Raw genomic sequence first — 15,430 nt, 5'->3', positions numbered from 1 at the left:
TCCACAGCTTTAGTATTTCAGTGTATATTTAGACACCAGAAGGGCCCAGTATCCTTTACTAGGGAAGGTGCTGGGGTGACATATGATTGAAAACATAGTTAAAAACACCAGGAAAAACTCTATTAGATAATAACAAATATGGCTGGAACTGTTATTTTATCCAGATGATGTGTAGTGTTGTGGCTTCACAGACATTATTATCATTTAATTTAAGTCCTATCACTTCTGGCTGAACTATAATTCCTCTTCCTGTATTGTCTCTTTGTGCCTCTCGTGCCTTTCCTCTGCTTCCTGGTGCCCTCCAGTCATATTTATGAAGCATTTCTGTGTCACCACCAAACTTCCTTCCTTCCCTCCTTTGTTTCTTTTCAGGGATTTTAAAGATTAGTCATATCTTGTCACCAGAAAGCTGAATATGATGAAGCAATTGGGTAATGACTAATTGTAAAGTAACATATTGCTTTGATTCGACTTGTTAAAGAGTCAAACCTTGAAAATTGAGCAATATCCATGTTTTTAAGTATTTTATCATAATAACGAACAGGCGTGTATTAATCAGAACTTGGACAGGATCACAGCAGAAAAAAACACTCATAACTGAAGTGTTCAGCCAGGATTGACAGGAAACTTACACTGCCCCCTAGTGGGACAAGCACATAATAATGCTCGGGAAGCTGATTTTTACCAGTATCAGTAACAAGTTTTAAACACATTATTTGTAGCCTTAAGTTTTGAGGGTGTATTTGTCAATTCGTGCTTTCTTCCTAGTCTGTGTATTTTCCTCCTGATCCCCCTTTAAATCACGGTTTAACTTGTTTATTGACAGCAGCACACATTCTCAAGTTTTTGCGGGAACACAGTGCATGGGGCACGGCCACTCCAGATTGTTACTCTTAGCTGCTATACAAATAAATTTCAACTGACAGTTATCAATTTTCATGCCAAAATATTTCAAATATTTAGCGTATCCCACATCCTTTCTACTGTAGAATTTGAAAGAGGCAAACGGTGCTGATGTCTCACTCGATAACCCTGAATAGAGTTTGAAGATCACGGTGCACTGCTTGCTTCATCAACTGTCTGGATTGGTGTAAAATGAATTTTTCATGTTTCATTGTCCTTTGATTTTGACAGCCAATACAGACATATCTTATACTCATATTGATGATATTTTCTAACCAGCGTAATGACGTTTTCTAAGTAGGTTAATGGCTGCTTAAGACAAAGTGGCAAAGCAAATCGCTTCAGTGTCAAGAAAATGAAATAAATGACCTGTCTTTTAAAAGAAGAAGAATTAAGATATGAAACAATTATTTAACCAAACATTAACAAAAATGTGTATTTCATCACAGGTCACAGACTTTTTTCGTAGTTGTGATCAGGGAGAAACCTTTATCACTTCATCAATGAACAATATGACCACTAATATCTCATTTACATAACAAGAAGTACAGTACAGTACTGTACCCAACACCAGCAACAAGTGTCAACTGACAGAGAGCGAGAGACAGTTATAGACAACAAACAGCCCAGAGAGATGAAGAATGAGACCGAGAGACAGACAGAGAGAGAGAGAGAGAGAGGGAGGGTGAAAGTGTGCAGGGAATGCAGAGGCCACGTTCGTGCTGCTGCTGCTGCTGCTGCAAAACCCTGACTGGACATGAAAAAGACTCTATTGTTCCTGTGATGGCCGTAGAGCACTGACCTCTGTTCATCGGCCAAAAGCAGCCAGTCTTTTTCATCTGTTTTGACTACTTTGATTTCCCTTCACTATGATGCCAGTGTCATGAGGCATAGAGCACTTTTGTGAACTTTTTGGTTTTTTTATTTTTGTCTGACGCAAGTCCAGAGGATAGAAAGACATGTTAAAGGAGATGGTGGGATAGTCGGGAAAATGAAGAAAATAACTTTGGACAACAGGTACTGCTCTGTTCAGGGCTTTGAGTCCTTACGTGAACTCGTCAAAGTGAAGTTAATGTTTTGTTTTGATTTTTAGGTTTCCTGTGCACAAATCTAGCTCTGATGATGGATCAGGGGGTAAGTTGAAATAACACAAATCCTATATTTAATGCTTCTTTCTAAGTACAATCAGATTGGTGTCAGTTTTTTCAGCCTCTTTTACACTAAATTAAGCATACAGAAAAGCCACTGTAGTTGTTGTAGTTGTAGATATATTTATTCTTTGCTAGTAGTCAGAACAATGTGGACTGAATTTTTTTTAAATACTAAAAATTACCTTTATGTCTGTATTTTGAGAATAGTGTAATTAGGAAATAACCTAATGCTTTGGTATGTGTTAATTCAGTGCAGGTGCTGGAGTTTTTCATTGTCTATCTGTGATGTGGATGTGTTAGACTCTTTTTTTTTCTCTGCACTAAATTAAACTGAATTGTTGTGCTGTAAAGGAAAATGGGACGGAAAGAGAAAGAGCAAGTCTTTTTGGCAGAGTTTTCGAAAGACACAGAAAGGAGTGATGCGTCAGATTTCAAAAGGTACAATAAGACAATAACACAAAAAAACAAACAAAAAAGGAAATGATGTACAATATGTCTGCAAGGATCAACATACACACAACTTTTTATTATTTGATGTTCAGCTGTGTTTAGTCCTGTCCGCTAACATTTGTACTTTTTACCTGACAGGTGATGATGTTGGTTTTGTGGCCAGTGAAATCACCATGAGTGATGAAGAGCGTATCCAGCTGATGATGATGGTGAAGGAGAATATGATCTCCATAGAGGAAGCCTTGGCGCGGGTACGATGACGTGTGAAATTCTCCTCTTTGCCGTCTTGTGGAGGTTACAGCTCCTGTGGTTTTGTCCTTTTGCTCAACTTTTGAGAGTTTGCTGTGGAAAAGGGAATCGCTGCGTGTTTGTGTGTGCGTGCATGCGTGTGTATGTGTGTGAATGAGAGGCCAATTGTAAAGTGCTTTGTCCATTACAGTAGAAAAGGGCTATATAGCTGCAGTCCACTTACCGTTTAATCAAAGGCGTCAAGGATCCAGTTGAACCTGACCTTTAAACGCCGAAGACGATTGTTTGAGATGTTTTCATTTAAAACACTTTATATTTTATTATTGTATTTTCGAACAGGATACAACATGATTCCTCCAAAAGGCCCGTCAGCTTCTTGAAATTTTCAATAGATTGCAAAAAGGTTTTATTGAGTTGTAGCTGTGAGCAAATCTGAATTCATTTATTAAAGCTGGAGATTATCTGTTGAGTAGATCTGTCATTTTCAGCGTTGTGACGCTTAAAACGTTCTGATGTAGGTGTGTGGTCAGAGTATGGTTTTATCTGCATGAAGACACCAAAGCAGTTTTAATGAGTCCCTTTATGTGTGCCAGATGTTCAAGAATCAATAACACATCAGCTGGTAGATAAATGTACTCTGCATCACGGACTAACGGGGCCATCTTTTGTTGCAGCTGAAGGAGTTTGAGATCCAAAACAGACTGACGTGCAGGCCTGATCCCACTGAGTGGACTGACCCCTCCGGTCCCACCCCAAATGAGTTGTTCAACTGCAACGTAAGTCTCTGTTAGCGCCCAGTTTGAGGGCATCTTAGTCGCTTTTTAATGCTGAATCACAGCTTCAGGCAGCTTGTTGTGCATGAGGGCCTCCGATCTATCAGTGCCAAGGCTGCTGAGCTGTTGACAGCGCCTCTCCCTCTCCCTCTGTCCCTGTCCCACCGATGAACCGGGGCCCCTCTAAAGCCCTGCAGCTCAGGGCCTTCTCCCAACTGCAGGGCACTGGGCGGACTTCTATTCATTGCTGTCAAAGCGCTAACCCCCTATTGTGCTGTAGTGAGCGGGTGGATTCAGCACAGGGTCCTGTTATGCAGGCCACAGCTCTTTTATGCATGGGTGGGGTGATTAGGGGGCTCAGGTTCAGGGCACATTTTTCAGATTCATCTGGATGGCCTGACTATTTCTCTGTGCTTTGTGCGTGTTCTCCTCTCACTTTCTCTTTGTGTGAGTGTGTGATGATTGCACATCTGTAGCCTCTTGTTGTGTCTTTATTTAATTATTATAGGCCATCATTTTGTCTTCTAATGTGTATTCTGAGATGTACTTTCCGCTCATGATTTGGTCACCAGATGAAACCTCAATATGTGACATGTCTTCAAATGTACCTCCTCTTCACTAACCATCGTTTCATATGATGGTTTAGGTGATTTCCAAGCAGCTAGCTTTTCCCACGTACTGTAGAGAAAGGCCTTTATTGTCTGTTGTGATGCAGAGCATATGGGACAGCTGTTTGCATGGGCCTCAGTATCATCACTGTGGTTTCCTACCACATATTTATATTAAGCTGCAAGTGCTTTCTACCACATGCTCAGCAGCTACTTGCAGCAGCGTATGCAGCCTGAACTCAGCTTACATGCCTTTTTAATTTCACACAAGTTACTAGAAGTGAAGAATAATTATAGCTTGTACTACATCTGAGTATAAAGACTAATATATCCTTTCATATCCAAAATGTTAAACCTTACAACTGGCCACAATCTACCGCTAACTGATATTTTACCATAACTGCAAAGCTCCTGTGGTGAAATAAAACTGTCACTGCTCTCTCCTGACAGCCTTGTGACCTGTCAGACACTGAACAAGAGGAATCTGTGACGTTCAGGCGACTCCATAAACTGGTCAACTCAACCCGGAAGGTGAAGAAGAAGCTGATCAGGATTGACGAGTCTAAGAGGCCTGGAGCAGAGGGTACTAAGACCACGATCACACTTTATCTGCTTAAAGGCCTTGCGGGTGTGGCAGCCATCATAGTTTTGAATTCAAATCCATGAGTTTGTTGCTCTATATGCAGCCAAGATGTAAAAAGCAGCGGGTGTTTACAGTAAAAACTGGGGACACCACAATGTGACGCAGAGTCTAGACAAAATATCAGTAATTGTGAAGGATGTAATTACTGTTTCACTCTACATATTTACTGCAATGACAGTATTTACAGTGTGTTTTCACCAGTTGTGTAGTCTGTGTGAATATATGTTTTGAAGACTAGTTTCCAACTTTTTTATCTGACATGCTTTTGTCCAACATGTTTGCTATTTGACAATTTGAATGCAAGTGGAGTGGTGGCCAGTAGATGTCTCTTCACAGGCTGCAGGGGAAAGGCCTCTGAAGTACTGTGGGACACTGCAACACAGCCTAAAAATGACATCGGATAATTTTCACCTTCATAAGAAGTATTCAGTTAATGCATGTAAATTCTAAACAAGACAATTTAATTTCCTTTTTCCATTTCCCTGTTTTACCCCCCAGAGTGCCTAAATATAGACGGTCTTCCCTGCGGAGACTCCAGCACCTCCCTGTACTCAGGTGTACAGAAGAAGCCCACTGTTTGCCCCGTGGACTCGCTGGCTTCAGCCTTGCGGGAACAGCTCACCTACGACAGGGACTCTGACAGCCTGACCACCTCCCCCTCGTCCAGCAGCCTGGACACCTGCAGCAGCCAGAAGATCTTCCAGGTCTTCAGCAAGTCTAGTGGGAGCCCCATTCATCAGGAGACAAGCATAGCAGGGGAGGTGAGGGAGGCAGGTGAAGGCAGCGGCTCTTCCTTCTCTGAAACGGATGTCTGCAATGACGAGGAACCCAAAATCCCTCGCTCAGTGACCGACGGAGAGCTCCGTCAGCGGATCCTGAACCCACTCAGCCACCATGGGGTGAGTACAGAGGAACCTTTGTTGAGAGATTATTTGGAAAGTGAGGCATTTTTTAAGATCCCGCATTGAATTAATACTTTGTCGGTTGCCTCCTTTAACCTCTTTGATTTGGCAACAATAACTAACGCATTTTGAGCAGCTTTCTGCTGTGAAACAGAATCCAGCTTGAGATTGATATAAACTGAAGCAACATCACTCAGATACCCACAATCTAGCTCACTGAAGGCCACACACACAGGAAGTCCTGTATGCCCCAAAATGCCCAGTCTTAAACAGGCACACGCTGAGTGTACACAGTATCTCTGTCCTATTCTTATTTTAATGTGCTCCTTGCTGCTCACGCTCTATATTTTGTTTCTATAAATGCTCAGCGTTGTCACATCAAACCAAACCAAACTGATATCAGCGTTATGCAAACTGCCCTCCAGCACGTGCACTCATGCATGTTAATGTAAATATTATCAAAGTCAATTTTAGATTCAGTAATATGTGACTGCTTCAGTAAATAATAGAGACCAGACAGTACTTTGTATAACACTGTCAGTCATTTTCTCCCTAATGTTAAGCTCAAAGCGTTCGGTTGCCCTGAAAACATTTTTGTGTTTGCCCATCATGTGTTCTGTGGTGACCCGACTCACTGCAGGAACGTATATTCCCCATTTTGCAGCTTAAAAATAATGACATATCAACAAGAAGTCAAATTGTAGCATATGTGATGAACAGAGCTGGCTGCTGCAGCATGTGCTGGGAGTATAGCTCCTCCAGTGGTGGCTAGGTGCTTTAAAAACTCACTGTATTCACCGAGGAAAGTTCACCTACATATCTGCATCTCTGCTTATGAATTTCTTTTCTCACAGAGAGCTTGTAGCTTTGGAGGGTTTGACCTGACCAACCGCTCAGTACAGGCTGTCCTCTCTGATCATGATAACACTGTGCGTAACCGCCATTCCTCCTGAATTTTCATAGACTGAATCCATTGTTGAACTTGTTTGTTTATTTGCCTGTTTTTCTGCCTTTTGTGTATGTAAATTAGAATAAAGACGGAGAGGGTGTGAGAGATGCCATTAAATCTCCAGCAACATCTCGGATTTCCCTCGGCAAAAAAGTCAAGTCTGTGAGGGAAACTATGAGAAAACACATATCCAAGAGATACCACTGTTCTCTCTCTGAACAGGTAAGTACAGCACAGAAGCATCAGCAGTGTGACTGCTGTAGATTGTTCATATAGCCACTGTTGAGAAGATTGTGAAGCAAAGCTAATACTATTCTCTTCTGTGTGTCCTAGTCGAGTTCAGATCGCATATCCAGCTGCCCTCACTCGCCTCAGACAGACTCCGACTCTTTGGAGAAACCCAAGCTGAAGCCAGGAGGGTCTGTGGAAAGCCTGAGGAGTTCCCTCAGTGGACAAAGTTCCATGAGTGAGTCCATGTGTTAACAGTGTGCATGTGCCTTACATGGCCGTCCTTGCAAATAATTCTCAGTGTTTGTTTTAACTTAGCCTTGGAACACCAGATGTGTGCTGTTTATCAGAGAGGTGTTTCAAGGACGCCTTTGAGATAGTCTAAACTTTCCGGTCTCGCTGTGTTTGTCTGCATGGAATAATGTGTAACATAATGGCACCCCAGTCAGATTAAAAGACATATTTAAAAATGTTTTTCAAATCCTAACACACCCATGCAGTTTTGTGGTCTTGAAGCGGCTCATTTGTCTTGCTGTGGTTTCTGTAGGTGGTCAGACGGTGGGCACCACTGACTCCTCTAACAGCAACAGAGAGAGCGTGAAGTCTGAGGACGGGGAGGAGGACGAGCTGCCTTACCGCGGACCTTTCTGTGGACGCGCTCTAGTTCATACCGACTTCACCCCCAGTCCCTACGACACAGACTCCCTCAAACTGAAGGTATGACTGCGTTATTGATCCAGCAAACCACACGGTATGTAGAGATGAGCTGATGTGAGCTGACAAGCTCCATTCGTCTTGTGTTGCAGAGCGGAGACGTCATCGATATCATTAGTAAGCCTCCGATGGGTACATGGATGGGGATGCTCAACGGTAAAGTCGGCACCTTCAAGTTCATCTATGTGGATGTCCTGAATGAAGAGGAGGCGAAGCCCAAAAAGACGCGCAGGAGGAGGAAGGCCCGGCAGCCCAAACCCACCTCTGTAGAGGAGCTCCTCGATCGCATCAACCTCAAAGTAATAAGCTTGACTTTACTCGTGACTTTGTACAGAATCAGTGCTGGAATATTCGATGTTCATTTTATTTCTCAAATTTATGAGTGTTAGATAAGAGGAATACCCATGGCTGATGGTTTAAACTTGGTTGTGGCTGTATTTTAAGAAATGGTTTTACAGTTGACAAAGTACTCTTCTTCAGTCTTTTGAGAGTGAGCAGACACCTTTCTCATGTCTGTATGCTGAATCTAATGCTGAAACCAGGAGACGGTTAGCTTAGCTAAGCATACAGACTAGAAATAAGGGAAAACAGCTAGCCTGGCTCTGTCCGAAGGTAAAAAATCCTGTTTATTTAATCTGTACAAGAGCCAAAGTGTAAAAATGACAAGTTGTGGTTTTACAGGGGATTATGAGCTCAGCTATTTCTTGGCCAGGTGCTAAGCTAAATATCTCCTGGCTTTAGCCTCATATCTACCGTGCAGCTATATAAATGCTGTTGATCTTTTCATCTAACTCTCAGCACTAAAGCAAATATCTGTATTTCCCAAAATGTAGACTACATGCACAAAGTTCTTCTTACATGTCATCTACCAGTCAAAATCCTCTGTACATGCTCCAGTCAGTGCTTTCTATCTGTGTGCATCACCCACCCTCACCTCTCCACAGGAGCATCTTCCCACCTTCCTTTTTAACGGTTATGAGGATCTGGACACATTCAAGTTGCTAGAGGAGGAGGACCTGGATGAGCTGAACATCAGAGATGCCCAGCACAGAGCTGTGCTGCTCACCGCCGTGGAGCTGCTGCAGGAGTATGATGGTGGGTCGGGTCATCAGCAGGGCAAGTCAAACATGCAGAGACATATCTGTCAGATATAACACTCTTTATACAAGTTTTAAATATGAAGGATATCTGCTATCCCGTCATATATAATGCAGGTGGAAATGGCAGTAAAATGGAAAACGATGCACCTTAGGATTGAAGTTGGTGTGAAAAATTCATGATTAGCCATGGTAGCATTAACTTTAAAGATCTGTTAAAGGTCCAGTGTGCAGGATTTAGGGGGTCTACTGGCAGAGTATGGCTTTTTTTAGTGCATAATCACCTGAAACTAAGAATGGTTGTGGTTTCGTTAGCTTAGCATGAGTTCTTTATACCTTCTGAGGGAGCGGGTCCTCTTCCATGGAGTCCGCCATGTTTCTACAGTAGCCCAGAACGGACAAATCAAGCACTGGCTCCAGAGAGCACCTTTCGCATTTTTTGCATTTTTAGCGCCAACTGTACGGGAGGGCTGTTTACCTGCAATCTGCAACCTCACCACTAGGTGCTGCTAAATCCTACACACTGGTCTTTTGGTAAATCTACTCCTGCTGACTTCAAAACCTCCCCAGCAGTTTTCTCTTGAGATCATAAGACGTGACCGTCTGCCCCCTGTTGGTGGCGTTGTGCCTTGCAGGAAGCAGCGACCCAGAGCGGAGCAGTCAGTCTGGGGGCTCACAGGAGAAGCTGCTCCTGGACAGGCGTGGCCTCCCTGGAGACTCCCCGCGGGACTCCGGCTGCTACGAGAGCAACGAGAACCTGGAGAACGGTAATGACAGCCTGAGTCGCCTGTGAACACTGTCTTCATCTTCTGCCCTCTTCTGCCTCATCCTTCACTAGAAAGACTTGTGCGCTCTTCAGTCCTTCCTGATGCTCGAGTATTTCAAGCCACCGAATTCAGTTTTCATGCTCCTCTGGAAAGACTCTGCTATCGTCACATTCACCTCTGGTGCTGTTTTTTTCCCAGTATCTTCTTCTTCCAGTCATCCCTTCTGCTGTTTCTGCATCATTGACTCGATCTGTTTCGCAGTCACTTTTTTGTCTGTTCAGTGCTTTTGAGACCTGACACTACTTGCCTTTCTTTACGAGCATAATATTGAAAATGGGATAACACAAGGTCCTCTGTTACTATGGGACGAGAAAGTTCAGTTGCATCATATTAAACTGAGCAGTTACCTAAAGACATTTTTCACACCCTTGACCAAACTATATGTGGAGCTACTTGTAGGTCTACTCACAAATAGATCTGCAGTTGTGAGTTGTGTGGTGGTTTTTGCGTTTGCTGAAAATGGTGACTGTTGAACCGACGTGTGATAAGATTTAAATAGTTGAAAAAACACTTCTCAGTAGTTGCAGTACATATTTACCGTGAATGCTCGCTTTATTCATAGCTGTATCATTCTCATTGTGGTTAGTTGGTTTGGCTGAAGTCTAAAAAAAAAAAAAAAAGTTGGAAAACTGTCAAAGTGCAGAGAATTGTGTGTAATGTAAATGAGGCTTCTTGTGAATGTCAAAGGTCACGTGGTTAGAGAACTTCGTCAGATCAGCCACGCTTGTACAGTGTATTTCTCTCAAGATTTTGCTGTTTGTGTGTATATTTTTTTAGTCCAGTAAAACACAACGTTGCACAATATTTTATCATGTGCCTGAAAACTGCATAATGCAGAAGAATTAAAATATTTACTAAATACTATGATTATACTTGTTAAAATATGGCATTTTGTATAACTGTAAATGCACTAAAATGCAGACTTAGGACAACCTTTAAAATGGTTTAACGGAGTTCAAAGTTAAACTCATTCTAACACTTCTGACAGAAGTGTGGCAGGTTGAGGGTCTGGAGTCTTTCTGAAGTGTGCTTCTGTCATGGTTGAGCGTGAGGAATAAATTGCTCCATGCTTTACCAGACCTGACTGCTTCCTTCTTTTCTTCCATCCATCATTCGTTTTTAGCGCACATTTCGATGTCGTCTTGAACTTGCTCTGTTCTTTGGGCATCCTTTCCGACGCTGAGCGCTCTGCTGCTGTTCTGTTTACGTCACGTATGTTTCACGTCTGACCAGCACCTGCATGATCCGCACACACTTCACTTGTTTATTTCAGGAAGGGACAAAAAGACATCTTCATCCATGAGCAGGTCCTCCTCCGGTTTTGAGTCAAGCCACCTCCCGTCCCCAGAGTACCCTGACCTCCCCAAGACCCTGACCTCCACCAGCTCGATTAAGACCTCACTCCCAAGTAAACCAGCATGCCAGCCCTCTATCTCACCACCACTAAGGCCCCGTAAGAGCAGCTTAACTCCCTTAAGCCCAGCAAAAGGTCATGCTCCCCGTGGAGCCATTGCTAGGAGCCACAGCTGCATGGAGCTCAGAAGAAACCCAGCACCGGAGCTGCTGAGGCGGAGCTCCTCCCTGACCGTCCTCCACAGAGAGCAGAAGAGACGACCCATCAAGCCTAAAAAACAGAATCTGACTCCCAGCATCAAGACTGAGGAGACCGCACAGAGCAGAGTAAATCCTCAGAAACACTGTGAGGCCGTGTCTCCGTCCTCCCAGTCTTCAGACACATCACGTAAAGCTGCGTGCAGCACTTTCAGCAGGGACACAGTTAATGTGTCTAAACAAGCAGAAACAACACAAAGCACGCGCCTCCTCCAGCCGCCACCCACAGGCCCAGCAGAAAGGCCCAATTATCCTTTAATAACACCATCACCAAGCCCACGCCAAGAGCCCTTATCAACAGAGACTGCCTGTTTGTACAGCTACACAAACCACATGCAGTCAGAGGACACGGCCAGCCGCTCACTTTCAGCCACCTCCGTAGCCCGCCGGCTGAAAATGAGAGGTAAAAAGAAGACTTCCACAAACGCAGTAAATCTGGGTCCCCTGAATGAAGAAAGACTGTAGCTGCAGGGTACTGATCACAAAATACAGCCGCTGTCTGACAAGGCTTTATCCTCAAATGTACACTGAGCTGTCACCTCACAGATGTTCATCGCTGCTATTGGATGATGATCTTACAACCATATTTCTTTCAGAACGTTGGAAATACTGATTTTTAGTTTTTAATCTGAGCTCATTACTGTGTCTGTGGCTCGTTTTTCCACAGTATGCAGAAGGTGTAATGAGTTATACAGGATTGTCGCTTTTTTGTAGCTTCAAGTGGATACAACCATTACAGAGTTCAGTCTAGTAGACGTAATCTTCCCTGAGGAAACATACCTGAAGCTTAGACAGTGTTAACTCATGTTTATTTTCCTAACTTATCTGGTTACACCTCACTCAGTGTGGTTGATAAGTGATACCTCAGTGTCTATTTCAGATATTCTCCATTCAGCTGAATCCAGTCTGTCGAGGAAACTGCGCTTGCACAGGTGATGGCAGTGAGCGGCCATTTATCCCACATCAAACAAAGCTTTTCTGAATTAATTACGCTGTTTTTAAGTGTGTATTAGTGTATATGTCCATCTCCTTTTTCACAGAAGATTATTTGACCTGTTCAGTCAGAAAAGAACAGGCGCTTCAGTTTCGGGGTCCTGGTATCGCGCATGCTGGCTCACTGTGAGCCATTGTTGATGTTATTGTTGATGTTGTTCGTAACCGCCGCGCTTTGCCTACTATGACAAGTCAAAAAATATAGTTGATATCAGCTTAATCTAACTGCAAGTAGCGATAGCAATCAGTGACCAGTTCTGTGTGAAGTATAGACAGAAATGTAACAGTTGAATGACAAACCACCCAGAAAGCATCTGTCTTTTATGGAAAAGTAAATTGTTTATTTCATATCAGTCAATTATGTGCAGTAATTTAATTAAAAAGGTTTCTTTTCTGTATACTTTGTAAAAATGCAGCCAAGGCTTTTAATCACTGTTTTACCCTCAGATCAATAAATGTTGGTATGTTTGAATTAAGCTCATCTCTCTCTGTACTCAACTGTTTGTAGCACCAAGTGGTAAAAAATGAAGAAGGCAGTATTTATTAGGACATTCTCACAAAGCGAGTCGCACCACTTTTAAATTAAATAACCATTAAGCTCATTTCATTACATAAATTATTTCCCTACACACTGTGAAAATGGTGCAAATTCTACAGCTTTTTCCTGTACGTTTGGATTCGTTGTCAGTTGATTTAAATCTCATGTCTCATGATTTGAGTGTTTTCTGCATTAGCTACCAGCAATCATAGTTTCGCCTGGAGCGGCATTTCATGCAGGCACTGCTTGACCAGCCCCAGTGCGTGCAGGGCGGTACCCCAGGCGAGGGTGACTCCCCAGCCTCCGTGGCCATAGTTGTGGACCACAGGCACCCTGCGACCCTGCAGCTCCACCAGCTCCCTCTCCACCCTCGGGTTCCTCCTGCCGGGCCTCAGGCCGACCCACTTGCTGAGGACTTTGGCTTCGCTGAGCGAAGGCTCCAGCTTGCTGCAGCGCATCAGGATGCTCTTCGATTCTCCTTCGTCCACTTGTAGGCGCCAGTCGTCCTCCTGCCTCGTGCCGCCGGTGGTGACGCAGTGTATGCCGGGGTAAATGTAGGTCTTTCCATCTCCGTCTCTGATGAAGTGATTGAGCCAGGGGGCCTCCAGCTTGAGGACCTGACCTCTGACCGGGTACACCTCGCTGTCACCCACCAGCGTTTTGGAGCCCAGACCAGAGCAGTTGACAATGATATCATAGCTGCTGCTCAGCTCCTGAAGACTGTTGATCTTCCTCTTTTCCAGCTGACCTCCAGCTTTTCTGAATCTGTACAACAACATCATCTCTCGTAATCAACTATTCACCTCTTCCAAAATATAAATTGTACCTGTAAATGTTTTAAATATATTGGAATTACAATAATAACACCTTTGACACGACAGAGACAGTGTAATGTAGAGGACAAACCTCCTCTCGAGCCATGGCAGGTAGCTGGAACATTCACATTTTATGGTGGTGAACGCGTGGCCGAACTTGTGATCCGGAAACCTTTTCAATTCACTGTCAGTCATGAATCGAAAGCCGATCACAGACTCTGACCAGAAGGGCTTCTTAATGGCTGGAACCTCCTTGAAAATTTGCCAGCTGGAAAAAAAGATGCAAACAAAAATCAGTGGATATAAAGAGATCTGTTTTAGTAGTGACCTGACTGACTATTTGCCCCCTTTCATAGCCCTGCATAACAAATGCTACCCAGAGCTCAGTATCACTCCAGCGTCCGGTGAGTGTTGGGACTGAGCAATGGCCAACAGGTGATCAAAGCTGTCCTTGAACCAGCGTTTTTGTCTTTCCAAGGGAATATCTGATAGAGAAATACAGTAAGATCAGTCATTGTCAACATGCAAAACTAATGTGTACTGCATGTGTACATGTAAAGGGTGGCGATAGGTGATGAGTTTATCTGCATACTGACTGCATTACATTTTAAAATATAACATCTGAGATAAGGAAATGGTTGCATACCTGGAAACTCTTGAGCAAACAGGATCCCAGCAGCTCCATCACTGGTGGTGTCTGGACTGAACTTCTCAGCCAGCACAGTGACGGAGCACAAAGGGAGAGCCTCTGCGATGCAGACGGCGGCGGAGAAGCCGATCACACCTGCTCCCACCACTGCAACCCTGACGCGTTTCATCCTGCACGGGCCTGATGTCCAAACTGGAGGTGAACTGGAGTGAAGAACTGTGCCAAATGCTGCTCGATGGCTATAAAACAACCTTTGATATCAGCGGCCCGAAAGCTTTAATCCACAGCGACTGGCTTGAATATCTAAACTGATTGCACAGTCCAAGGTTCAGTAACGCAAACCTTCAGTCCAAGGACTTGTCATTGTGGGAATTGTTACATAACACACGCTGTAAACTGGGCCACAGAGCAAGAAGCAGGCCATCACTGCTGCAGACTACTCCAGTAGTTTTTAACCGCGGGTGATTTGAAGTACTTCTTCCTCATTGTTATAATACTGCAGAAGTGTATATGCCATGGGGCCAGTGATGGAAGAAGTCTTCAGTTTCTAACAGATAGGATGTGTAAGTAGAGGTAGCCAACAATTTTATATAGAAAAAAATTATAAGGAAAAAGTCACACATTTCAAATGTTAAAATACAAAAGTGTAGCAGCAAAATTTACTTAACTTACAGTATGAAAAGTAAAAGTATTCATTATGCAGCAGAATGGCCCTTGTATTATGATACATTATTCTGTATAATTCTTACTGATGCATAAACGTGTAAAAAAGCATTTTAATGTCATGCTGGTGGAGGAGATGGAGCTAATTTTAACGACTTTATAAACTGATGGACAGTTTAGTTTGTACCAATGCATCCTAATAAAAACAATGGTGTGAAAAGTACCATATTCCCCTCTGTATTTAGTAGCAAATGCCTTTGTAAAGTACAAATACCCCAAAGCTGTACAGTGCAGAGAGCTCACCCTGAGGCCCCTGGATATTTGGAGCCTATAGTTGATTTGTGGTTCATATTATGGTGTGAAATTAAGCGCTGTCAAAGTAAAACTCCTGAGTTTACCTTTATTGTTTACCAGTGTCCTGCTGTCACTGCACAGGGGAGTGTCTGTGGATGTTTGTTTCTTCGTCTTTACAGGGCGTGCAGGTCCTGAACAACGAGCAATGACAGCGATTATTTATCACTATTATTAAACACTATTTATTTAACATAAGTTCTCTGTATAAAAATGTCCCGTATGTCTCTATTTTCTTCTACGTCTACGTTTCGAAACAGCCAGCTCAGACAGAGCGCTCGTGCCATCCACAGTGTTTCTCGTCAGAACCACACCT

The 15,430-nt window shown here is 43.4% G+C and overlaps 2 protein-coding genes across 6 annotated transcripts in view; one reads left to right on the top strand and one right to left on the bottom strand.

The window, feature by feature from the left end:
• The window catches only part of sash1b (SAM and SH3 domain containing 1b), a 48,907-nt gene extending 36,345 nt beyond the window's left edge, over positions 1 to 12,562 (top strand). For both annotated transcript variants that reach the window (XM_070978889.1, XM_070978890.1), the window contains exons 5-18: positions 1,997 to 2,037; positions 2,406 to 2,492; positions 2,643 to 2,755; positions 3,428 to 3,529; positions 4,585 to 4,717; positions 5,276 to 5,676; positions 6,534 to 6,608; positions 6,710 to 6,850; positions 6,962 to 7,094; positions 7,404 to 7,573; positions 7,663 to 7,869; positions 8,515 to 8,665; positions 9,303 to 9,434; positions 10,768 to 12,562. In XM_070978889.1, the coding sequence (XP_070834990.1) occupies positions 1,997 to 2,037; positions 2,406 to 2,492; positions 2,643 to 2,755; positions 3,428 to 3,529; positions 4,585 to 4,717; positions 5,276 to 5,676; positions 6,534 to 6,608; positions 6,710 to 6,850; positions 6,962 to 7,094; positions 7,404 to 7,573; positions 7,663 to 7,869; positions 8,515 to 8,665; positions 9,303 to 9,434; positions 10,768 to 11,570 (2,689 nt within the window). In that variant the 3' untranslated portion in view covers positions 11,571 to 12,562. The remainder of the gene's footprint in view (positions 1 to 1,996; positions 2,038 to 2,405; positions 2,493 to 2,642; positions 2,756 to 3,427; positions 3,530 to 4,584; positions 4,718 to 5,275; positions 5,677 to 6,533; positions 6,609 to 6,709; positions 6,851 to 6,961; positions 7,095 to 7,403; positions 7,574 to 7,662; positions 7,870 to 8,514; positions 8,666 to 9,302; positions 9,435 to 10,767) is intronic.
• Positions 12,416 to 15,426, bottom strand: ddo (D-aspartate oxidase). Of its 4 annotated transcripts, none has more exons than XM_070978895.1 (5): positions 15,162 to 15,426; positions 14,098 to 14,292; positions 13,828 to 13,936; positions 13,543 to 13,719; positions 12,416 to 13,401 (listed from the first exon to the last, which is right to left on the bottom strand). In XM_070978895.1, the coding sequence occupies exons 2-5, from the start codon at positions 14,267 to 14,269 to the stop codon at positions 12,843 to 12,845; spliced, it is 1,017 nt and encodes a 338-aa protein (XP_070834996.1). In that variant the 5' UTR covers positions 14,270 to 14,292; positions 15,162 to 15,426; the 3' UTR covers positions 12,416 to 12,842. The 4 variants fall into 4 exon arrangements, with proteins under 4 accessions (XP_070834996.1, XP_070834999.1, XP_070834998.1 ...); XM_070978898.1 differs by having other exon boundaries at positions 14,098 to 14,351; positions 15,162 to 15,424; XM_070978897.1 differs by having other exon boundaries at positions 14,098 to 14,339; positions 15,162 to 15,418.
• Between the last annotated feature and the right edge of the window lie 4 nt (positions 15,427 to 15,430).

The sequence above is a fragment of the Chaetodon trifascialis genome, chromosome 14 (genome assembly GCF_039877785.1).
Source record: "Chaetodon trifascialis isolate fChaTrf1 chromosome 14, fChaTrf1.hap1, whole genome shotgun sequence".
NCBI lineage: Eukaryota > Metazoa > Chordata > Actinopteri > Chaetodontiformes > Chaetodontidae > Chaetodon > Chaetodon trifascialis.
The sequence above is the reverse complement of the archived record's forward strand: the minus strand, read 5'-3'. Positions and strand labels throughout refer to the sequence as shown.